Consider the following 24,759-nt stretch of genomic DNA (forward strand, 5'->3'; position numbering starts at 1 on the left):
TTCCAAAATTCGGTTGACTAGGTACTAGGATCGGTTCCGCACATATATATGGTATCTAACTTATATGTGTTTCACATGTCCATAGGATCGGTTCCCCTTTGCCTAAAAACGTGTTGTACATGTCCATAGGATCGGTTCCCCTTTATTCTATAAACTTTGTTGCACCTCATACAAGGATCGATTCCCCTTGTGATGTGTTGCACCTCTTACTAGGATCGGTTCTCCTTTACCCAGATTCGGTCAACCACAAATCACAAACTCGATCATACCTCAAAGGTGATTACTTAAGATCGGTTTAACTAATAAAAGTCATACTAATACGTAAGTCAGGCCTTTGTGAATAGTTTTACCAAGAACACAAACAAGTCGTGAGCGGTTATACTAAATCACATATATTGGATGTTCACAAGATTTGCAATGAATAACAATCCCAATAACGCCTGGCGATTTCCTTTTCGATTCATAAACAAGTTTATGAACTTACTTCCTTAAAAACCATGTAAAACATTGTTTCCTAGGATGAAATCCTCACCTCATACCCATACATAATCACAATAGCATTTAAACGATTATGTCGATGTCTTATCTACAAAGTTTAATGGTTAAGCAATAAACCTCGTATTGTATTCCTTAATACTATGTCTATCTAGAGTGCAAACATGCTTCGCAGTTTTGTTTTCAAGATGCACGACTTGAAAGATACGTTGGGAATGAAACAGTTCAAGTAAAATATCACTAACCTCAAGAGGAAGGATGATGTTGTCGTTGTAGCTTCTTACTTCTTCACTTCTTCAAGTCTTCGCAATACTTGTAATGTCTCATATCCTAATACTTTCAATCTAACCTATACGAAGTTGACTCTAGTACATAATCAAGCGACTCTTAAATGAGTTTTGATTCACTAAAATATGGCAACTAAACTTGACATATCAATGCTTGGTGGGTTCAACCGAGCTATGCTCTAATAGAAAGAGATGTTGGCAGTGATACATTGCCTAAGAACATGGCGCCATTATCTGTTGGGAACTTATTTTATTATAAGGACGGATAATGTTGCCATTACGTTCTTTTCCATCCAGAAGAAACTTTCGCCAAACCAAGAAAGGTGGCTTGATTTTTTGAGCGAGTCCGACTACAAGTTCGAACATAAGCCAGGAAGGCTTAATTCTGTGCCAGTTGCGTTAAGCAGAAAGTTGGTAGAAGAATATGTTGCGACCCTGACAACTATTGAGGCAGAGTTGTTTCCTCGAATCAAAGAAGAGACGAAGAATGATCAGGAATGTGTGTGCCTGACTAAGCAGATCTGTGATGGGATCATTCTTCGATATTGGATAGATGATAGAGTCATCTATGCCAAAGGAGGAAGAATTTATGTACCCAATTCGGGTGGATTGAGAAGGGAACTCTTGCGAGAAACGCATGATTCCATTTGGTCTGGTCATCCAGGCATGGAACAGATGCATGCTTTGATAGCTTGTTCCTATTATTGGCCTAAGATGGAAGAAGACGTTGATTTGTATGATAAGATGGAAAGGAGAAGTGTAGCAGGATTACTAAATCCTTTGCTGATTCCTGACAAGCCATGGCAGTGCTTTTCGATGGACTTTATCAATGGGATGCCGAAGGTGCAAGGCCTAAGCTTTAGCTCGATAATGGTCGTCGTTGATCGCTTTTCGAAGTATGCTACATTAGTTCCCTGTCCCCATTCTTGTAATGCAGACATTGTAGCGGATCTGTTCTTCAAGAATGTAGTGAAGTATTGGGGACTTCCTCAAGATATTGTGAGTGATAGAGACTCACGGTTTATAGGCAGATCTTGAACTTCCTTGTTCAGATTGCTTGGATCTTAACTAAAGTTTTCTACTAGCAATCACCCGCAAACCGATAGTCAAAAGGAGGATAAATGCATTGCTAGAAGAGTACTTGCGTCATTATGTGACGGCAAGCCAGGGAAATTGGGTGGCATTGATGGATACGACCCAATTTTGTTACAATTTGCACAAGAGTTCATCAACGGAGTTGAGTACTTTTGAGTTGGCAACAGGACAACAACCATTAACCCCTCATGAGGTGCCAAAGGCTAAGAAGCAAGGCTTCTGTCCAACAGCATATCGCTATGCAAGGTCTAAAACGAAGATGATTGAGCAAGCGCGTGACAGTTTATCCAAGGTGCAGAGAAGCATGGAGAAATATGCTAATTTACGTCGCAGAGATGTGGAATTTGAGGTGGGAGATATGGTGTTGTTGAAGATAACGCCCCAAATTTGGAAGAAGATTTCTAGGAAGACAGTGCATAGAGGCCTAATTCCAAGAAATGATGGTCCTTTTGAAGTGATGAAAAGAGTTGGTAAGGTGGCTTACAGACTCGTTTTGCCGCAACAGTTGAAAGTGCATCCCACTTTTCATGTCATCTACTTGGAAAAGTACCATCCTGATTTGCTGGACACTTCGAGACAACAAGGGAAGCGTGCACCACCAGTAATCAGATCACAATTCGACAAGCAAGTTGAGGCTATACTTGATGATCGAGTTGAGGGGCAAAGGAAGAAGAATAAAAGAACTTATTATTTGATAAAATGGCACGGTTTGCCAGACTCCGAAGATTCTTGGGAGAAGGATAATACGTTGTGGCAATTTGAAGAACAAATTCAGGCTTACCTACAACAAAAATAATCGAAGAGGGCGTCGAGTTTAGCTGGTAGGGGAGGTCTATGACCGGTTGCTCCAGTGGCCTAGAAATAATGCGCAACAATAGTGCATTATTGGCAACATTGCGTAGGCTAGAAATGCGGTGGCGCATTCAGAGTTGCAACTAGGCAAAGGCATGGGCCAAACAGGGTTTGGACATGGCCAAAGATGTGAGATTAACATCAAGAGGTGCCAAATGAGTTTGGCATATATGTATGCATGGGGCATGCATGCATGCAAGCAAAACTTGGATTAGCACAGTTGCATCATTGGGAGAATAATGCTCAGCAATGATTGTCGGGTTTTGGCTGGCCAAATCTATCATTGCGCAACAAGGTTGGATGACATGTGTCGGGCACATGGCCTTGACGGTTATGAGTTGGTTACACGCAAAGAATATTGCTTTATGCATTTCTAAAGCTAGGAACTGTTTGGTTTGCTTCAGGAAAGGAGTTAGGAAAGTTGGCACAGTTGGCCAACTGCCTTGTGTAAAGTAAATCTGTAACTGCCTGACAGTTACTTGTATATAGTTTTGTAAGGTTATATAAGCCTGATCTTATGAAGGGATTGGGTAATCCGGAAAAAGAAGAGTGTTGTAACCCTAAGTGTGCAGTAATGATAAGGCTTCGGACAAGATTAAAACTAAGTTATGTTGGTGCATTTGTCCCTTGTTTTGGCTTTCAAGCGAAGTGTGTGTGCTAGTTTGTTTGCTTGAAAAGATTGTGAATTGAACCTCTGTTTAGTATGAGCTGAATAGAGTTTTGGCCAAAAATTGAAGAAGTTGGCTAAGTGCGAGTTGGTTGAGCCTCTGTTTAGTATGAGGAGCACAGTGCCATTGTCAAGCAAGGTTAGTTGTTGCATTTGGATTGTACGAACCGTGACACCAACCATAGGACATTGACCCTGTGAGCCAATGATAAGTTGGGTGTATATATCTTGAACTTCGTCCTTGAGGAAAAAAATAAGTCTAATTTGGACATAAATACCCTAAAACTTCCTCCCTCTTGTTAAGTCCAGAAAACCAGGAAAGGGAAAAACAATCAGAGAGAGAGAGATATGGTGCGTGTTCTTAGCAATATCATGAGGGCACGCATCATCATCATTACCACCATCTCCTTCTTGTTCATCGTTGCAGCAAACAGTGATCCACAGATCAATTGCAGCAAAACATGTGTTGCACAAGACTGTAACAGTAAGTTCCCTTTAGATCCCAACAGTTTTGAGTTTTTGATTCATTTTTTTTGTTAATTTTTTTTGGTTAATGTAGGTGTGGGGATTCGATATGGAAAGTTTTGTGGGGTGGGATGGACTGGATGTCCTGGACAAAAACCATGTGATGATCTTGATGCTTGTTGTAAAGTTCATGATGAATGTGTTGAGAAAAAAGGTATGAGCTTTTATTGATTGAATTGGTGTTGACTGATGAATTGACCATTGAATTTGTGAAGATTTGAAGTTTTTTTAGAATGATTAATTGATTTTTATAAACATTTGATGCTATTTTGTGTGAATTTCGTGGTGGAAAATTAAAAATGGTGATATAGTTCAATTTTGTTTAGGGATTGGCACAATTGGGTTTTAGGAAGAAGGTTGGATTGCAGATGTGTTGTGTTAATGATTGTATCAGCTAATTGATGTGTGGAATTAGTCGAAAAATGAGTCATTTTTTTTGTTGTCTACAACATTGTATTGGAGAATTAGCTATTGTGCTAGCAAGTTATTAGCTTCCCAATGTGGCGGCTATGTGGAAATCCTAATTCTTGGTATGATGAACCCTCTGGGTTGGGAAGTTCATTGGTAGATTGGATATGAAATCCCATTGGCACTTCAGGTTGTCTGCAATTGGGTTGTACAAGAGATAATTTTAGCATTTTCCTTCTTTCTAGGCTCGTGCTAAACAACTGGATCCGATGCTAGCAAGTTTCTAGAACTCTAAGGTGCAGTGTACATAGAATATAGATGTCTTATTCCTTGGGGATTTGTGAGCTCTCTGGGTGAATAGGGCATGGATCCATGCCATGTTGGAGTGCTAGCAACTAGCTAGCATGGGTGCTAGTTGTCTGGCATTTCCTGTACTTCCAAAAAATTTGTTTCTTTTGTGGGAGTTAGGGAAATTAAATCGGACAGATGGATTGTTCATTTTTCATTTTCGAGCCTTACATTTATAGCTTAGGCTTTGCTCTTTTCGCAAAAGTGTTGAGTACTTGTGCTTTTGATTTAGAATAGAAGTGTAGCTTCTAATGATAACATTCCTGCACTACTCTATGTGCTTTTTAGTTTTTATATTGACTGTTGACATGACCATTGAACTTGTAAAATTTGAAGGTGTTTTAGAATGATTAATTGGTTGATTTACTTCAGTACCCATAATTGGGTTCATTTATAATTGGTACGTTAGGATTTTAGGAAGTATAGAAATTTGGGTGCGTCATGTTAATGATCATATCAGATTTTTGGTGTTTGAGTGAAATAAAAGAAACTTTGTGTACAACCATGTTGTAAATAACTAGCTCTTGTGCTAGCAAGTTACTGGCACTGTGATGGCTAGGAGCCCATGTTCTCAGGCTTGACAAACCCTTTGGGTGAACAGGGGAATTCAGCAGTGACCACCGCCACCTACAGTTGTTAGCAACTAGATTGCACAAGAGCTGGTTTTCTAGCATATGCCTTTTTTCCTAGACCTGAGCTAGACAACTCTGTGCTAGCAAGTTGTTAGAACTCAAACGTGGTGGCTATGTTGATGCGATGAATAACCCGTTGGGGTAATTCCAAGGTAAATAGGTTATGGGATTCACTGCCATGTTGGATACTGCTAGCAACTAGCTAGCATGGACGATAGTTGTCTAGCATTTTTCTTTATTTTTGAACAACATGTTTTTTTTTTATGGGAGATGAATTGAGATGATGGATTTTGTTCATTCTGTAACTTGAACATATTTATTGATAAATTGTAGCTTTTAACGATTTAAGAGGTGGATTACTCTGTGCTGAAATTCTGGCAGCTCTAGGATATACTATTAGAATTTGTAATCACATAGTTGTGGTATCCTTTGTTGTCTGAGTGGTTTACCACCTCCATGTGTTTGTAGAATCAGTAGGAATGCTCGACCTCTTAAACTCCCATTATTGTTCGTTTATGGATGTTTATGCCTTTGCACAATTCTGCACTTACAGTGACTTACTAAGTAGGTATGCAAATTATAAATTTTAATCAGTCTCAACACCCTCACTAATTAGATATCTGGGTAGTTGGTACACACTAGATTTTCTTGTGTGTTTGTCGAATAAATGCTAGTCGCTGTCAACTCTTAAGACTCTCAACACCCACTCAAATTAGATACTTCATACTTGGTTACTTGTAGGTTAACTATGTTTCATGACAATTTCTTTTACGTTTGGGATTTTCTGCACGATATTATTCAATGTTTGCAGCTGGTTCATTTGATGATTTTAAATTTTTAAAAGCATAGATAGATAGGTTGAAACTTCTGCAGTTAATTTGTTTATTACTGGGGCACAATTTCGTTAAACTGTTATAACGAAGCTGAAAGTTTTGTATTGAAGATTCATAAGTATCTGCGCGTGTTAATTTTTTTATTACTGAACTCTATGCTCATGTAGATTTGATAGTTTTCTCCAGCAAGGTTGATGCTGATTCTGTGACTTGAATTGGTTCTTTATCAGGGATGATGAGTGTCAAATGCCATGAGAAGTTCAAGAACTGCATAAGAAAAGTTCAGAAATCTGGGAAGACTGGATTCTCTCAAGTATGCCCTTACGAAACTGCTATGCCTACAATGATCCAAGGTATGGATATGGCCATTATGCTTAGCCAACTAGGCAGTCAAAGATTTGAACTTTAACAGAGTATAGAAGATACATGGGTGGAGATGAAGCATCTTTTACCCACAATACTTACAGAAATATTTATTCCAACCACATTGGTTGATTGATTGTATTGCTATTGGAACCATTAGGATTTAACAGTGAACTAGTCATAACTGATTTCGTTTCTCCGACCCATTCTCGCTAAATAGTTTTGATTTGCTTGTCTCATCATGAACTATTATCAGAACGAAATCATAATTATGAAAGTTTTGTTCGGCAATCATGGCTTCCAAATATTTGTAGTTACTGTTTTCAAGTTCTATTGTCTTTCTTGCTGAGTTCACTTGCTTGTGGTTTGTCTTCAGATACTACTTCCTCCCGGGAAAAAGTGAAAGTATCACTTTTCCTGGGACGGAGGGAGTAGTTATGCAAGAATGCAGCAGGAGTATATATGCTCTGATTATCAAAGAGAACTGAACAACATAATATCTAAAAATTAATCTACTAAATTTTATTACACCATTGAAACAAAAGAAAAGAAGAAAAATTACTATGAAAAATTGAATGATCAGAATGAGTCTCAGCAGCAGCAGCCATTGTTCAAACATGCTTCTTGAGTAGTTTGAAAACAAAGCGATCCGACGTTGAATCATAAAACATTCCAATCTCATCGTCAACTTCTAACCCCATGGGCTTAACAAATTTAGAAATCCATTCACCTTGCAATACATAGGAATTATTACTTTTCCAATTCTTGAATACTAGTTCATGAACCTTCAAAGTATCGAACTCCATAACCTTCATGGGATACCCATCAATATCATCCAACCACCGCTGCACACGTTCCTCATCCCAATACCGGAATATGTGTTTCTCAACCATGCCACGAGGCAGAAGAAGTCTACTCAGTTTCCCAACATCACTCTTTTTAAGTTTTTTCTTGATTTCCCATGGACCATCATCGTTGAAGAGTGGTGTAACTTGATCATCGCATTTGTTAAGTAGGGAGTGATGGTAGACAAGAGGCCTACTGGAAGACGATGCCACTGGTGCTAATTCTAATGCAGCTGCCATTGAAAGAACTTGTAATAAACTCTTCTAATTGCTTGCAAGAATTAATTACTTGATGAATGTGGTAATGGTATGGCCAGCGTTGTGTTTATTTATAGCTTTTCGTTGCACTTGTAATATGATAGGAAAAGGAAATGGGTTTGTAGTATGTTCGGAAAATGAAACCGGTTTGTAGTTGGAAAACGTTAACACTTTTGGAACATATCCGAGTAACATTCAACGTTTCGGTTTCTGTTTTGTTTTGATTTTTATTCCACCGCCATTTTTTCCTCCCTCTTGAACCGAATTTTAATTTGCCTTCTATGTATGATTATAACCTGAGAATTATTAATTTCATGTATTTCTCGAATTTTTATTCAATGGCGGACCTAGAAGTTTGCTTTGACCGGGTCAAATAAGGGAAATGTTTGAGTTGACTTATGTTTATCTAAATAATATCACTCTAAGAGTGTGGTTGCTTTTTTGCTGATTCAGCGTCTGAATCTGACTCGGCTCGAGTCATATGTTAGACCGTATGTTTTTTTTATTTTGAATTAGATTGTGAGTTAGACTTAATTCCTGGCTCGGACACATTTGAGTCATAGAATAAAATAAACCTGACTCATGTGGTGAAGCTACGGATTCACATATTTTTGAATCAGATGAGTCGGGTCTGACACAAAAAACAAACATATTGAATCAGATCTAGATGAATCAGGTGATATCATTCAAATCCAGATGAGTCGGATTCAAACGACTCAGATGAGTCAAGAAAAAACAAACAAGGTGGACGACATAAAATTGAGTGGAGTCAGCAGACCCACTTGACCCCCTCTAAATACGCCACTGGTGACACATTTGAGATATTTTATTTATTTTCCTCTCCTCTTGAACCGAATTTTATTTCGCTTCCGTATGTTTATGTTTGGAACCAGACTGGCCTTTTCCTAAGGAAAATTGGAAAACATGGGATGTGACTAAAGAGGTAGTCGGGTTTGCCAAGCGGAGAGCTAATTGGCACACAAGAACCAAATGTCATTTGTCATACTCCAACACATATTGTCCATCGAGTAACAGTCCTTTCGAATAAAACTAGCAACTCAACCCAATCAAGGCAAGATAAACACGAGCACCAACGAAAAATCATTCTAATTATTCAAAAGGCAAAAAGTCAAGCGACCCCGATATTAATCGTCATGTATTTCTCAAAGTTGTGTTGAATATATTTCGATACTATTGAGATGTTATACACACCCAAATGAGATCTATTTATATCGATAAAGAGCAAGTGCTATTTTATTTTTTTTGAATTCAGGTCAATAACAATATCACCAAACGATTTATGGGCTGCCGTTCTAAAGAGTAAAGACATTATGGAAAGAAATTCTTCAATTCAGGTGAACACATGGCAACATATGTTTATTCTAAAAAGATGTGTGGATAAATGGACAATAATTCTTTGATGAATCTCTTTCCTTCTCTTTATAAGCTTAGCGGACATCAAGAGGCTACTATTCAGGAGATGATTGAATTCAACACATAGAACAGTTGGAACTTTGCTTTTTGTAGGGCACTAAAAGCTGAAGAGGTGGAAGATATAACACATTTGCTGGATTTAGTCTCAAATTTCAGCAAGAGAGATGGTGATGGTTGCGTAGTTTGGAAGAATGGTACTAAAGCTTTCTTTGTTGTTGAATGTTATAAGGAGTTGGAGGATGATGAATTGATTGTGTTTCCTTATAAATGTGTGTGGAATCCTAAAATACCGCAAAAGATAATTTTCTTTGTCTGGACACTCTGTTACAATGTTGCACCAACTTTAGATATTTACAGGAATTCAATTCTTATTACTGGTTGTCTACTCTGTAAGAAGGATGCAAAATCAAATCAACATGTCTTCTTACATTGTGAGATAACATAACTAGAGAACTATGGAAATTCTTTTTAAGTCGTCATAATCTGAAATGGGTGTTTCAAAGCATAGTCAGAGACACTATATGAGAGTGCGGAAGAAAAAGAGGTACTAATTGTAGTATCAAGAGGGGAATTTGGGACATTATTCCTTTTGCTATTTGGTGGGCCGTGTAGCTAGAAAGGAATGCTAGATTTTTTAATAGTACATACATGAATTTGGATAAGCTCATAGATAGTGTCAAGGTTTTCATCTACAACCGGTGTGTTGGTACTAAATTTTTTAAGGAAATTACTTTGAATGATGTGCTGAATAATTGGGTGGCTATAATGTATTAGTGAATTTTTGTTTTTCTTTCTTTGAGTTCTTCTTTGTTTTTGTTTTTTTTTTTTTTTCTTCCCCCAGTTTCCGTTAGACCGTTACTGTCTTGGTGATAGAACTGGTTTTCGATAAAATTTTCCCCTTTTGAATCAAAATATATATAAATCACCAAACGATTTTACAATTGTAGTACAATGACACCTGTACCCATGAGATTTTAACTCCTTAATTGTGGAGAAGGTCTAACTTAGTAAAGTCTAGCTTTTTCTCCCAACTTACTTTTGTCGGATTTACATTGAACCTAGAAACTATAGAAGTCGATGAAAATGAAATGAGCATGTAGCCGGGTAGTTTCCATAACGGAAATATACATGCAAAGACAACAATGAAAAAATAAACCTAGTCATGTCATGTGTGTTATGTTCTTTCGTTGAGATTTTCCCTCCTCATCTATATTCTAAAAAAGAAAGGTGTTTAGCAAAGACAGATCTATTGAGATTCCTTCTAGGTTGAACTTGGAGATCACATCTCGACCCACTGATCAATCATAACTATGCCTATTAACCACCTTTGGCTCTGTTCAACTTGCCCATTATTCCAGCTAGCCGTGTGCCTCCTGATTTTAATTCTCGCTAAGAAGTTATTTTCCAAAAACTAGAAATTAGTTTGATGACGTTTACAAACACATAAATTTATTTTTGCGAAGCAAATTTTTATTTTTATTTTTTTTGTTGATTTACATGGTTGATTCCGCTTTTAAAGAAAAAAAACCTTGAATGGTTCTGATATCCCATACATGTTGAGTATATTATTGGGAGGCTTCATTTGTTAAATTAAGTTCAGTCAGTGAGCTAATCGGCTGAATCATTGTTATATGCAACCGACAAAATCTGAACACGCAAACCCCAATATTTTTTGGCTTCGATAGATGGTAAGACTAGACGGGAGACATTCCTCCATCGAGATAAGTAGTTTAAGAAGATAATACCCAAAAAACCCTTACATGGGGGACTTTCTCTAGTCCAAAGCCAAAAAAAAATTGTTACATATCTCCCGTGCAGGGCAATTATTTTTGCTACACAGGAGACAGGCTCCCGTGTAGCCTTATTTTTCACACGGGAGACAGTCCCCCATATAATCTCCATTACCAACCACTCATTCATTCGAATAAGTGTCTGAAAGAGTTGGGGGTGGAAACAGAGTGAAAGACTCCCATAGTAAACTCTAATTTGCTCTAATTGGTAGTCACTCCTTCAAAATGAAACATAACACTACTCATAAGATTTGTTCTATGATCATGGACTATGGAATGAGTGTTAAAAACAAGCATTCACTGCCAAACCCAATAAAAGACTAGTTCAATAAGTGTTTATGTGACCATCGAAGCTAATTTAATTGACTAAGCGGCTGATGTTCTCTCCAAGTGGCTGAATACCGTTTTTTTTTTCATTTAAATAATAATAAACCTAATTAAGATTCATGTATCCAAGAATTTTAAATTAATACAAATTTTAAGAAATATATTTGAAAAGCAAATTTTTAGCCGTTTTAAGTGTTTTCTTTTCTTTTTCTCCTGACGGCTGATTTCCTATGTAGCCCACTCCTTTTCTTCGGTGTTTTTTTGATCAAACTTTTTTTTTTTTGATGGGAGCTTTTCTTTTGATCAAACTCATTCATACCAAATGGGAACTCTCGTTCCATAGCTTGCTCTAAGGAAAACATACTCTTCCGATTCTAACCCAGCAAATTATTCTCGACTCAACCTAGTCACAAAAACCCACCGATTCCACTCAATAAAGATCTTTTTTCTCGAAAATAAATTATTTCGAACCATTCTAAGCCGTCCAATAAGCCCACCTGGCACCCATAAAACCAAAATATCAACGACCAAGATCACACATAGCAACAAGATCTAAATTTCTCGTTTCAATAAATACCCAACCCAAAAGAGATATTCACTTCACAAACACTCTCTTCGACTCACACAGAAAACCACCCCAAATCTCTAGGGCTTTTACGAATTTTTTCAAAACCCTAATCTCGAATTTTATCAGTAAAGGTAAGAAGATTTTTGAATTTCTTCGTTGGGTTTTGATTTTGTTTAAGAGATCTGTTGAAAACAGACCCTAATTTTGGTTGTTTGTGTCTTAAAGAATGGGAGAAACAAAAGAGATCGATACGTACGAGGAGGAGCTTCTTGATTATGACGAGGAAGAAGAGAAAGTACCAGATTCTAATGGTGCTAAAGCTACTGGCGAAGTTGCCAAAAAGTAAGAAGATTTATGTTTTTCTTAAAAAAACCCTAGAAATTGCTTCGTTTGTTTTTTCAAAACCGTAGAAAGTTGATTTTTTTTTTTTTAATGAAATTGATATGATTTTGCCTTTTGGGGATTAAGCTGGTTTTGGGGTTTTCTTTAAAACCCTAGAAAGGAGAAATTTTTTGAATGAAATTGATGGAAATTTGGGATTTTGAGATTGATTTTGCTAGAAGGGGAATTTTTCATATGAAATTCATAAATGATAATAATTTTGGCTTTTTGGAAGCTGAAATTTTGCGACTGAAATTGATGCAATTGCGATTTTAGATTTTTGAGGTTGATTTCGTTTTGGGTTTTCTTCAAAACCCTAGAAATTGGAATTATTTTTGAATGATTTGAAATCCTAAAGCTTGAGGCTAATTTGAATGTTTTGGAATGGTGCAGGGGTTATGTTGGAATACACAGTTCTGGATTCAGAGATTTTCTATTAAAGCCGGAGCTTCTTAGAGCAATTGTTGATTCGGGATTTGAGCATCCATCTGAAGGCAATTTGCTTTCACTTGGATTCTTTTTTATTAGCTATTTCTTTGTGTATCTGCTTCCATGTTTTGATATAGTCCTGTTGGTACTTGAAGTTGCATATCGAGCTTTGGGGGGTTGTATTGTACTTTCTTTGTAATCTTAGATTATGTTGGCTAGTTTTGATATAGTCCTGTTCGAAGTTGAGTATCAGGGGGTTGTATTGTACTTTCTTTTGTGATTATGTTGGCTAGTTTTGATATAGTCCTGTTGGTACTCGAAGTTGAGTATCGTGCTATGGGGGGTTGTATTGTAGTACTTTCTTTGTAATCTTAGATTATGATTCAGTTGGCTAGTTTTGATATAGTCCTGTTGGTAGTATTGGTGGTTGTATTTTAGTTCACGTTACTGGAATCATATTCTGAGGGGTGTTGTTTGACTTGCAGGTAAAATACACTAGTTATGTACTCCTGGTTTTGGAGGCAAAAATTTATTGGTTACCATTTCCATTAGAGTTCTCGGAGATCATTTCTTACTCACTGAGGGTCCTCGGCTCCAATTTTTCTTTTGGTTCTCAATCAGTTCAACACGAATGCATTCCTCAAGCTATTTTGGGTATGGATGTTATCTGTCAAGCAAAGTCTGGGATGGGAAAAACTGCTGTCTTTGTCCTCTCGACATTGCAGCAAATTGAGCCTGTTGCTGGACAAGTTGCTGCTCTAATCTTGTGTCACACTCGAGAATTGGCTTACCAGGTTTGTGTTCATATTGAACTTTCGTATCACAGGCCCCCTTTTGTTCTCTGTTCTAGTTAATGAAGATTTTGACCATTTTCTGTTGATGCTTATATTTCAACCACAGATCTGCCACGAGTTTGAACGGTTCAGCACATACCTGCCTGATATTAAAGTTGCTGTGTTCTATGGTGGTGTTAACATCAAGACCCACAAGGAATTATTGAAAAACGAGTGCCCTCATGTTGTTGTGGGTACTCCTGGAAGGATACTAGCATTGGCCAGGGAAAAGGACCTTGCGCTGAAGAATGTTAGGCACTTCATTCTTGATGAATGTGATAAAATGCTGGAGTCTCTTGGTATGGTTCTTTGCAAATAGTCAAACCTGAAATACTCTTGACTATTGCAGCTTTTGGTCCAAACCTCTGTATTTGTTTTCTTGATTGCTGATATGCCAACTATCAGCTCCTTGTCTATATTTCTTTTCCTTAAAAAAAGTTATCTCACTGTTCTGTAAATTGTGTAGACATGCGAAAAGATGTACAGGAGATTTTCAAGATGACTCCTCATGATAAGCAAGTCATGATGTTTTCAGCCACACTCAGCAAGGAAATTCGTCCTGTCTGCAAGAAATTTATGCAAGATGTAATGTCCTGTGGCCAGTACCCCTCAATTTCTGAAGTTGTTTTTTGAGACCAGTTCTTTGTAGTAGATTATATCAGACAACAAGATCTCGAAAGTGTTCAGCAGTGCACTCTACTTCATGCATTGTGTTCTGGATAGCTTCTGGAAGCTTTTGGGATAATGGTGTTCAGTACTTGTAGACCTTTTCCTTGTACCCTGTAATCTAGCAGCTTTTAGGATACAGCTTTCATTGGGTCATGATTATTTTGTTCTTTAGAACTTTTGTCTTGGGTCATTTGTCGCTGCTGTTACCATGTCATCCATTGGTTATAGTTCACTTCAGCTTGGAGGGGTTTGTGACAGAGTTCAATGTAGTGTAGTTTCATCATTCTTAAGCAGTGAGTGAATTTTATTCGGGACGAAGTATTTGCGGATCCTATGTTCTGGGGAGTCGTTCGCACGTATCTTGGTTCAGTTATCATGAAGGAAACGCCTAATCTGCTTTGATCTGACATTTTACTTACAGCCAATGGAAATCTATGTTGACGATGAGGCGAAGTTGACCCTACACGGGCTCGTGCAGGTATTAATTATCTATCATTTCTTTACTGGTTATTTTGTACGTCTCTCAACATTTTCCTTAATTACTTTTCTGTTTCGCTCAGCACTACATAAAATTGACCGAGCTGGAGAAAAACCGCAAATTGAATGATCTACTGGATGCGTTGGACTTCAATCAAGTTGTAATTTTTGTCAAAAGTGTGAGCAGAGCAGCTGAACTTAACAAGTTACTCGTGGAGTGCAACTTCCCATCAATTTGCATCCATTCTGGAATGTCTCAGGAAGAAAGGTATATGTTCTCTTCTTCTTAGATTTCATTTATTTACTTTTGATCTTGTTACTTTGTTGTGTAATACGTGAAGGTGCAAGTGCCCTAGTGAATCTGCATCTTGTTACTCTTGTCGCCTGAAATTGGATTTTCTTTTAATATTTCATAGGTTGACTCGCTACAAAGGTTTCAAGGAGGGGCATAAGAGGATTCTTGTCGCAACGGATTTGGTTGGTAGAGGAATAGACATTGAACGCGTCAACATTGTGATCAACTATGATATGCCTGATTCTGCTGATACTTACTTGCATAGGGTTCGTTGCTGAGCTCTTGTTTCTTCTTCATGCCTTTGTACTTGACATGGGTCTTTGTTTCAATGACATCTCAGTACTGTATGAGTTCAGTTAAACTTAGTAATATCTCTTTCTTTTGGCAGGTTGGCAGAGCAGGTCGATTTGGTACAAAAGGGCTTGCAATTACCTTTGTCTCATCTGCTTCCGACTCAGATGTTCTTAACCAGGTTAGTGGCATTTAAGTTCGTCCCAGTCTCCAAAGTTTTAATTTCTTATTTTCCAGTCGTTTCACGGAAGTTTGTTCTGACTTTCGTCACTTCATGTATAGGTTCAAGAGAGGTTTGAGGTAGACATTAAAGAGCTTCCAGAGCAAATTGATACTTCAACGTACAGTAAGTTCCCTTTTATGCACTTTTACTTCTCAACTCCTAAACCAGCATCTGAATTTGGTGTTTCTTATTTTCGGCAAACCCACTTACTGGCATGTTTTGTGCGGTGAATACCCTACTAATGATTTGATTGTTCCACTGTTATCTGGTGTTGTTATTTATCATGTTTCTTCCTTTGTTGTGGCAGTGCCCTCTTAAAGCTCATTAAAGCTCATCAGAAAGCCGGTAGATCTGCTAACAGTTTCAAGGCTGAATTTCAAGGACATCATTCAATTTGTGTACCATTTGAGAGGGTGAATAGTTCAGTATCTTTTCTTAATTGCAGCTAGAGATTGTGAACTAGTTTCTATTATCTATCCAGTTTCTAGATACCTAAAACATTTCTCATATGTAACATTAGTGATTAGTCTGGCATTCTGCTTGATCAGCCTTTTAATTGTTATGAAACCAAGCTGAATGTGAGTCGATTTTCCATTTCTTTGTTATGTTTGATTATCAAATTAAAAATTTAAAACATGTTTAAGGTAAGTAGTTCATTGTCAATGAAATTGACCAGTAGTTGAAGTCGTAGAAATTACTTGGATGGATCATGACATATCTGTAATGCTATAGCATATGCATCAGCCGACTGTCTAACTAATGGGTGATAGTATTTGCTACTAATGGAAAGCTATTACTTATAGTACAGCTAGAGGTGTGGAAGGTTGTCAATATATGGTTCTTGTACATGTATTGACAACCTAAAGAAGCTATTACTTTATAGGTGTTTAGCCTTCTTTTTTCAGTATATGGTCATTTCCTGAAGGAGCACATCCTAAAGAACATCACCGTTTATCAAGAGCGAAGAACTTAGTGGGTTTCCTAAGGAAGCACCTATCAAATCAAGAAAAAAGTGCATATAGCTTGAGAAGCTCAGCTAGCCGTTGAACAAATTCAATACAATTTCAAGCGCATCAGAAAAAGCATACAGCAGTTCTAGCAGTTGAAATGCAGTAGAAAAGCAACTCCTTTGCTTGGATCAATTTCCTTCCTTCTGAAGGCAACGCGACATGCGTTACGTCTGTTTGGAGTCGATCACTCGGTGAATTTTTTGCTCCATAAACAAATTTATCCCGTTGGAAACAAAGGAGGCACTGAGCTAGAAACATACCGAGGCTGAATCTCTCGTTGAAACACTGAAAGAAATTGTGCCTCTGTAGATATAGACCCAATGTTCAGCATAAGAATCTCTCCCCTGGCCAGCTTTGACACTTTCCCTTGCTTTTCTGTACCCTTTGTTCTCACTCCTAGTAATCGCATGAGGGAAAATTCCACTCCAAGTTCAACAAAAACATCAGGAAGTGACCCAACCTCCCACCGGGTACAGTGAACTGTAACTCTTTTCGCTCAGCAAAAGTGAAGCTATTGTCGAGTGTAATGAGGTGCAGTTCATGATATCCTTCTCATCTTTCAATACAATACCAGGTCGTACCTCAGTGAGTTTATTCTACTTAAAAACGCCTCCGGGAATACTCTCACCAGGAACCACCCCTAATCTCATCAACCTCTGAACCAGGCTTTTACAATCATGGCGGTGAAATAAAGTTCCTCTCTGGAATAGGAATCATTTTAACAACCCCCATACTGGAGGAAGTTGCAGAAACAGCCCCTTGATCAGTGTAATTGAAAGTAATAGTCTCACGAGTCAGGGCCATTACCCTGCTGTCCATCTTGTTTGTTTGCAGCTGACTCGACGTCTGGATCTGAGTCAATCTCTGACTCTGGCCGAGTCAGTTGTTTTGTATTTTGAGTCAGATCTGACTCGATCTATGACTCAGACATAACCCCTGACTCGGATCCATTTAATACCCCTGACTCACGGGACCAAACCACTGACTCACGTTTTTTGAGTCAGATGAGTCAGATCTGACTCAAAACAAACATATTGAGTCAGATCCAGATGAGTCAGGTGATTTCACTCAGATCCAAACGACTCAGATCCAGACGACTCAGATGAATCAGGAGTAAACAAACATAGTGTTCTGGAAATTGCTGTGCACCAAACATCTGAAAGTCTCTTGGTGACTTGGTGTAACGTCATTGCTTAGTATTCTGGAATTCAAATGATTCCTGATAATGTTAAACTTGTTTTGCCAATGAAACGAGCAGCAACTTGCATCTCTACAGTACGCGGTCTCGATTACATAACAAAGATGCTAAAAGAACGAAATGACAGACATGGTTTCTTAATCTTTTCGGACAATCTTGATTACAATCTCATTAAAACCTAAATAACTTTCCAACCTTTCGGGAAATTACGCATATGAGAAGAAGTCAAAAATAAAAGAATTTTTTTTCTTCTGCTAAATACCTTCTTACTCATGCCATAACAACTTAATCTTATGCTTCAAAAAAAAAAAAACTTAATCTTAAAGCTCAAGAGTCAAAATCTTCAAATTATAGGACAGATTAACATCAGTTGACTAAAAACACGCATAAGTACTACCATAATTTGAAGGGGAAAAAAATCGAATAAATAAACCAAGTAATTGCACTAAAATCCCTAAGATAAAGAAGGAGAAAAAAAATCAGAAAAAAATAAAAAAAAAAAAAATAAATAAAAGGAGTTTACCTTGCTCATTTTTAATCTGCGTTGCTGATAAACTGCAGATACACACATACAAAAAGAAAAAATAAATAAAGAAAAGCTTACGACCAATCAACACACAAGATCCTAAATCACACACTAAACTTGAAGCTGAACCAAACGCGCCCAACAAATGTGCCACCCCAGGGTTTCTTCTCAAGATCAATCACATTCCTTTTTCTCATTTTCCTTTCTATGTTAAACAATTTTCAGCCAAGCCCAAGATCTCTTTTTCTCTTTGTAATTGAACGATTTTTTTGGGCACTACTCAAAAATGGAGGAGACTAATCTTCATTTTTTGGGTGGATATTTGAGGTGATTTTGAGTCACCCCTTATCTATTTTTTTAATACCAAATTTGCCCTTGGTAATTAATTAAGTTAGTGTAATGGTAAGTGAGTTAATTAATGATTAGTGAGATTAAATTAATAAGTTGATTTTTTTCAAAAAAAGAATTATTGAGAGGGAGAAGAAGAATATGAAGATGAAGATGAGGGTTTGGAAGAAAAAAAATTAGATCTTTTTATTTAAGAGCCACAACAAGAGTATGATGTTTTGGGTACTCACGGATACTTCAAATTTAGTTAATGGTGCTTGAATTGGCCAAAACAATCCTAAAAATGAACAATTTTACAAATTGATTTCGGTTTGGTTAACAAAGTTCGGCTACGACATCTGAAGAACATGTAGCCGAATTCATCTGCAAGTGTAGTTCTGCTAATGTTTCTGAAAACATAGGTAGCTGAACTCAGCTTTAATGGAGTTTTTTCTTTCAGAGAAAAGTTCGGTTAGGAGAAGAAAATTGTGAAGTAACCGAACTCAATATATAGATTTTTCAGAGTAAAGTTCGTTTAGGAGAAAAAAATTGCGGCGTAACCGAACTTTTTGTGACGTAACCGAACTTTTTTGCGACTTAACCGAACTTTTTGCGACGAAACCGAACTAAAAGTTCGGTTGAGACATTTTTTTTGCGACGTAACCGAACTTTTCTCTGAAAAAAAGAAAAACCTCCATTAAAGTTGAGTTCAGCTAGTTCGACAAAGTTTTTCACATAATTCCTAGTCGAACTTCTGTCTGCAACTTCCATTTTCAACTCATTTTGATAATTACTTCTCATTTTTTCAACCAAAAACAAATGACAAGTAATGGGTTTGTTATAATTTTGATTTTGTTTTGTTAATGATTTAAATTAAGCTATATATAGAGGTGGCGGTGGTGGTGGTTTGAGGTGGTCGGTGGTGGTGGTGAGCGGCGGTGGTGATGGGAGGAGGTGGTTATATATATATAGGTGGCGCTGATGCGAGGAGGTGGTTATATATATGTTAAGGGTAGGTTATTCATTTCCACATTTTAGGACACCCCTTATAACTATAGGGTATATATTCTTATCACTTAGCAGTCCCCCACCATTTTTAAGTAGTGCCCAAAAAATCGTTTTTGTAATTTGTATATAACAGTCTCGATCAAGCCCATATAACTTGCATGTTTGTAAACCCGTTACCAACTCTATCTTACTTTCGTTTAATATCATTCCAAGTTCCAACCATTATCGTCGTACCCCTTTCTGTTTTCATGTCGGCACATTAGTATGAGCATCCTGGCAGGAAAACGCCAAGGCGTTAATAATCCAACAACCATACAATACTTAAAAGGCATGATTTCAATTCACAAGTTTAACATCTTATTCTTATCTGAAATTCTAGCCGATGCAACCCATATAACTGGGCTTTGCCCAATCTCTACAATTTCAAAATCACACAATTGTACCTAAAACTGGCAGAAGAGGAGGGCTTTGTTTTATGTGGAAGAACAATCTAAATGTTCGAATACTGCTTTAATCCCAAAGTTATATGCACGCCGTCATCACTCCCCCAGCTCCAAGTCAACCATGACTTTGCATAGATATATATGGCCCACCACCACACCCAGACGTAAGAAAAGACTTTTGCAGAATTTTCCCACAATTTTCCCTGCAATCAACAATGCAACGTCGTGAGTATTATTAGAGACTTTTACGAAGTGATGGACGAACCAGAAAAGAAGAGGGAAGGCAAGTAACATACGCACAAAGACAACCTTTCATCACAATTATAGATCAAATGGATTCATGGACTTTGGATTCCACAGAGATCCATACAATGGACAAACAATCTACAAGGACCAGATAATATCATGGAAAGATTAGACCGAGCCGTCGCTATCCAGCATTGGTGTATGCCCATCCCTCATGCAGGTGATGGTATTTTTCAATGATGTTGTAGTAAGATGATTCGTTCACTCAGATTTGTTGAGAATTTGTTTTAAGACTTAGTAAAGAAAATAAGGAAAAATATATATACACAATTTGTCACAAGATGAAGAGATGCTGAGACGCGGGATTCCACTACTTTTCATATTGTTATGGTTAAGTCATTAACTCTAGACAATATAGCTCAAACAAAATAAGTTGTGACTCTAGTTCTTTGCCAAAAATAGATTTCGTAAAATATTATTTGTAAGTTAAAAGCATGACGCATCTAAAGTATTTAGAACTAAGCATGCGACATCTAACAAAATAACAAATAATTAATAGAAATCATAAAGCAATTAAACCTATGAAAAAAGTCAATAAAAGAATTAATTCATTTACCACAATCATGAAAAGTTGCTTCCTCCGTTGTCCCAGTGATGGGGTCTAGCTCCGCATGGTGAAAACACACTCAAAGAAATTTTTTAGTGAAGGACATAACTGATCTTAAGCCTTTAAGGGCGCTGTGTGAAGTTAGGTGTTCGGATTCCATGTATCTTATTTTTATTTATAAGATTTCTATGGGCTTGGCTTGGCATGGATTTGTAAGAACGATTTTTTGGGGACCATGGTTTTTTTGGGGGACCATGGTCCTATTAGGTCACCTACCCTACAAGGCACGATGTGAGTTTAGGCGAGCTAACAAAGAGCCTAAGGAAGGTGATGAGTATAATGAGTTTGACGAAGACCGCACGTACAAGAAGAAGTTGAAAAAGATCAAGCTCAAAACCTTGTTTGATGAGTTTTCAGGGACGAAAGATTTTGTTGCTCAAGGAAAGTTGGTGATGACAGAGGAGAAGATTAAGCATCGTGTGACTGTTTATTTGTTATATCAACTTGGAACCATCTTCTTCCCAGACACTTCAGGCCACGTGGTAAATGCTCATTACCTCCAGCTATTGGACCCCTTGGATGAGGTGAACAACTATTCTTGGGGCATTGCGGTTCTTTCATTCGTTCAAGTGGAACTCAGAAAAGCTTCGAGGCTTAGGAGTCTATATTTTGGAGGCTTATACACCCTTGTTCAGGTACCCCGTTAAATTATCGTTTGTGTGTTTGAATATATAAGTGAATGAATGTGTATTGTTACTAATCATATTGCAAATGTATTATTTTTTGCCTCTTCTCATAGGTTTGGGTGTACGACCACTTCCCTAAACTGCAATTGTCTCATGCTCGCACTCCTTGGCCTTATGGGAAGCCTACAACTGGTAAATATGAATTTTTGAACTCACATGAAAAGAATAAGGAAAAATAGGTGTTGGAGTTGAGGGAGACATTGGATAAGTTAACAGTGGAAGATGTGGTTTTCCATCCTTACATCATTGCATCAGATGAAGACGAGGAGGATGTTGATGTTATTAATTTCTCACCTGTTGCGGGTTATAATGGACCGTTGTTTCATCCTGGGGGTTGTACAATGTATAATCCTCGAAGAGTACTTAGACAACTTTCTTGTGTCCAAAGTGTCCCACAAGTGGAAAACTTCAACTTCAAGGTAAAGAAGGTCGAAACTAAGAACAGCGAGAAGAATTTCATCCCCAAATACGATCCTGCTCCATCAGTGGACCACTGGAAGAACTTTGGGGATTATCTTGTTCCAGTCGAAGAGTTACAAGATTCGTTTGATGAGCCAAATGCCGCTGACGATGGATATATGGAATGGTATGAACATTTTTCTCATCCTCGTGTAATAAGCAGTGTCCAACAAGCCCGTGATAAAGCAAAAGCAATGGAGAAAGAGGCTCAGAAGATTATGAAGCCTACCCCTATGTGTGGTGATGAGGCCTTGATCTTGTGGAATTCGGCGGTAAGATATTTACTCTTATTTTTGTTTTTCAAAATGTTATAAAGTATTGAAAAATAATAGTGACTTATGTTTTTGATGAGAAAAGGTGAAGGCAAGTGCTAAATTGTTGAAGAAATTGATGGAAAAAATCCGGAGTGGAGAGACGATGGACACTCGAGAACAAACAGACCTCTACAACCAAATAACTAATGTTTTTAATCCCGACCTTGTCGATACAAGCCAGGTTGATCCAAGCCAGACCATGCCGTTGAAAAGGAGTCGCCAACAAGGGGAAGGTTCAAGTCGGATAGTTCAACAACAAAGCAGTGGAGATGACACTCCTAGTGACGAAGGACGACCTAAAGCTCCTAAACGCAAGAGTATAAAAGTTTCTTGTATTAGTCGTGGTATATGAGTGATTGCAACAATTAGTACTTTGTTTTATTATGTTTGGAAGACTTTTTTATTGCGGATTTGGTAGTTTGTTTCCTTATGTTTGGAAGACTTTTGTTTTGCGGATTTGGTAGTTTGTTTTCTTATGTTTGCTTCCAACATTTAGTTATATGGATTACTAAATGAATTTCGTAATTTGGTTTTTAATTTGTGTTTTATGGGATTAGTTTGGCTATTTGGCTCATATGTGTTTCGTTAAATTCAAATTTTTAAGAAATTATTAGTTAGTTTGGCTATTTGACTCATATGTGTTCCATTAAACTCAAATTTTTAAAAAAATTATTAGGAAGTTCGGTTAGTTGATTAAATTTGGTAAACAACCGAACTTGATAAACAACAAGTTCGGTTGTTCCGCAGATTTAATCAACTAACCGAACTCATTAACAACAAATTTCAAAGTTACAGTGTAATGTTCGGTTACCTGGTATTATTTCGCAGGTAACCGAACTCTATTGTTCGGTTACCTGCGAAATAATACTAGGTAACCGAACTATGGAGCTCAAAAATCAGTGAAAATTTTTCTAAGTTCGGTTACCTGCAAAATAATACCAGGTAACCGAACTTTACACTGTAACTTTTGAAATATTGTTGTTTCTTAGTTCGGTTAGTTGACCAAATCTGCTAAACAACCGAACTTTTAGACTGCCCTGTTCGGTTTTGTCTATGTATTTCCTATGTAACCGAACTCTGTTTTTTGAAATTTGAATGACAAAAATTTCAAGTAACGGCTATTTTTCTTGTCGTTATACACCTCTTTGGTTATAAGTATGTGTCTCATAGTTAACATTTTGTCTCAAAATCTTCTAAAAATGGCAGCTAATAGTGCTAAATTTACTCTAGATGGAGATCTCTCTCTTTGCAGAAACTACAAACTATACTATCCAAAGAGGGTTGAAGAACGAAGAATGAATGGTATTATGAGTCAAAGTTATTGGGGAAAAATTCATGAGCAATTTTTCTCCGACACAGGAAACCCTCATAACCGTGATCATATAGCTTTGTTACTTCGATTTGATAAGATTAAAGAGAGAGTTGTGGAATTTATGGCTTTCTTTCGGATTGTAAGGCGGTATCGACTTAGGGGTGAAACAGGCGAGGAAATTCTTTTAACAGCAAAAAATGAATGGCGAAGATGAAAGACAAAGAATTTCAAATATGAAGATCATTTCCATATCCTTGTGCACTTTTTCGTAACGCGTTTCGGATATTAAATGTTATGAAATTTTAGCTTTAGTATCACCCACAACTTTTGTTTGTTATTTTTGTGTTGTATTTTAATTAATTATTGAACTTTTAAGTACCCGAATTAGTGAAAATGCTCTGTCCATAAGAAGTTCGGTTTGTTCGTTATTCTGCAGGATCAAACGACCTGCTAGTTCGGTAGTATCTCAAATATATATATGCCACCGAACTATATGTTCAGTTACCACCATAAATTTGATAGGTAACTGAACCTATCACTGTAAACCGAGAGTGACTTTTTGTATAAAAGCAAATTATGCAAACACACTATAATACACCCAAATTCCAAAAAACACAATCTTTAATTCTTATGATGATGTTCAAAGCATACATATTCTAGCTAAGGGTACATTTAATCATCCCCAAGGTAAATTGAACCTTCGTGTATAATTTTTTCCGATTCCTCCAAAGCTTTCCACATCTCCATGTTATGTTCATACATAATGCACCAAGCCAACATTGTGTCGGGGTTAAATCAATTCCAATAAGAGCATCCGCATATCGGAGGCAATGGACAATTGTCTTCTAACCGAAGGCCTATAAAATGGTTGTGGTTAACGAGTGCAATCACTACTCTCCTACGTCTAAGTTTCTCGACACATATGGTTGTTTTGGGAGTGTATGTGAAACTAGCACCTTTTGAGAAATAGTGAACCACGCAATTGAATGCATTGGGGATTAAGTGCCCGCATATCGGCATGGCCATCCAATGATCACTTGTGATTGGATGGGCCCCGTGGAGACGCATTTGAAACCTAAAAAATTGAATATTGAGACTAGCATCACCATCGGACAACATTGTCTTGTAAAATTCCGGTTTCTCCTTTAGCTTCATCAACATCCTTTGACGGACATAAGTGATTTGATTATCATCATATAGCTTGGAACCTTGAGTGAAAGGCCCTATTTGTTGTACGA

At 37.4% G+C, this 24,759-nt stretch overlaps 3 protein-coding genes across 4 annotated transcripts; 2 read left to right on the top strand and 1 right to left on the bottom strand.

The window, feature by feature from the left end:
• Positions 1-3,671: 3,671 nt before the first annotated feature.
• LOC113318884 (probable phospholipase A2 homolog 1) lies at positions 3,672-6,812 on the top strand. Its single transcript, XM_026567166.1, has 3 exons — positions 3,672-3,880; positions 3,956-4,075; positions 6,373-6,812. The coding sequence occupies exons 1-3, from the start codon at positions 3,745-3,747 to the stop codon at positions 6,549-6,551; spliced, it is 435 nt and encodes a 144-aa protein (XP_026422951.1). The 5' UTR covers positions 3,672-3,744; the 3' UTR covers positions 6,552-6,812.
• Positions 6,813-7,116: 304 nt separating this feature from the next.
• On the bottom strand, positions 7,117-7,590 carry LOC113316313 (B3 domain-containing protein At2g33720-like). The gene has a single exon (XM_026564525.1). It carries the CDS (start codon positions 7,588-7,590, stop codon positions 7,117-7,119), a length of 474 nt encoding a protein of 157 aa, XP_026420310.1.
• Positions 7,591-11,740: 4,150 nt separating this feature from the next.
• Positions 11,741-15,976, top strand: LOC113318082 (DEAD-box ATP-dependent RNA helicase 56). 2 transcript variants are annotated; one of them, XM_026566208.1, is made up of 12 exons: positions 11,741-11,858; positions 11,953-12,069; positions 12,502-12,602; positions 13,159-13,331; positions 13,438-13,669; positions 13,837-13,955; positions 14,461-14,517; positions 14,600-14,784; positions 14,933-15,077; positions 15,200-15,283; positions 15,385-15,448; positions 15,633-15,976. In XM_026566208.1, the coding sequence occupies exons 2-12, from the start codon at positions 11,954-11,956 to the stop codon at positions 15,641-15,643; spliced, it is 1,287 nt and encodes a 428-aa protein (XP_026421993.1). In that variant the 5' UTR covers positions 11,741-11,858; position 11,953; the 3' UTR covers positions 15,644-15,976. The 2 variants fall into 2 exon arrangements, with proteins under 2 accessions (XP_026421993.1, XP_026421994.1); XM_026566209.1 differs by lacking the exon at positions 11,741-11,858 and having other exon boundaries at positions 11,994-12,069; positions 13,023-13,331.
• The last annotated feature ends 8,783 nt before the right edge of the window (positions 15,977-24,759 follow it).

Source organism: Papaver somniferum, chromosome 10 (assembly GCF_003573695.1).
Source record: "Papaver somniferum cultivar HN1 chromosome 10, ASM357369v1, whole genome shotgun sequence".
Taxonomy (NCBI): domain Eukaryota; kingdom Viridiplantae; phylum Streptophyta; class Magnoliopsida; order Ranunculales; family Papaveraceae; genus Papaver; species Papaver somniferum.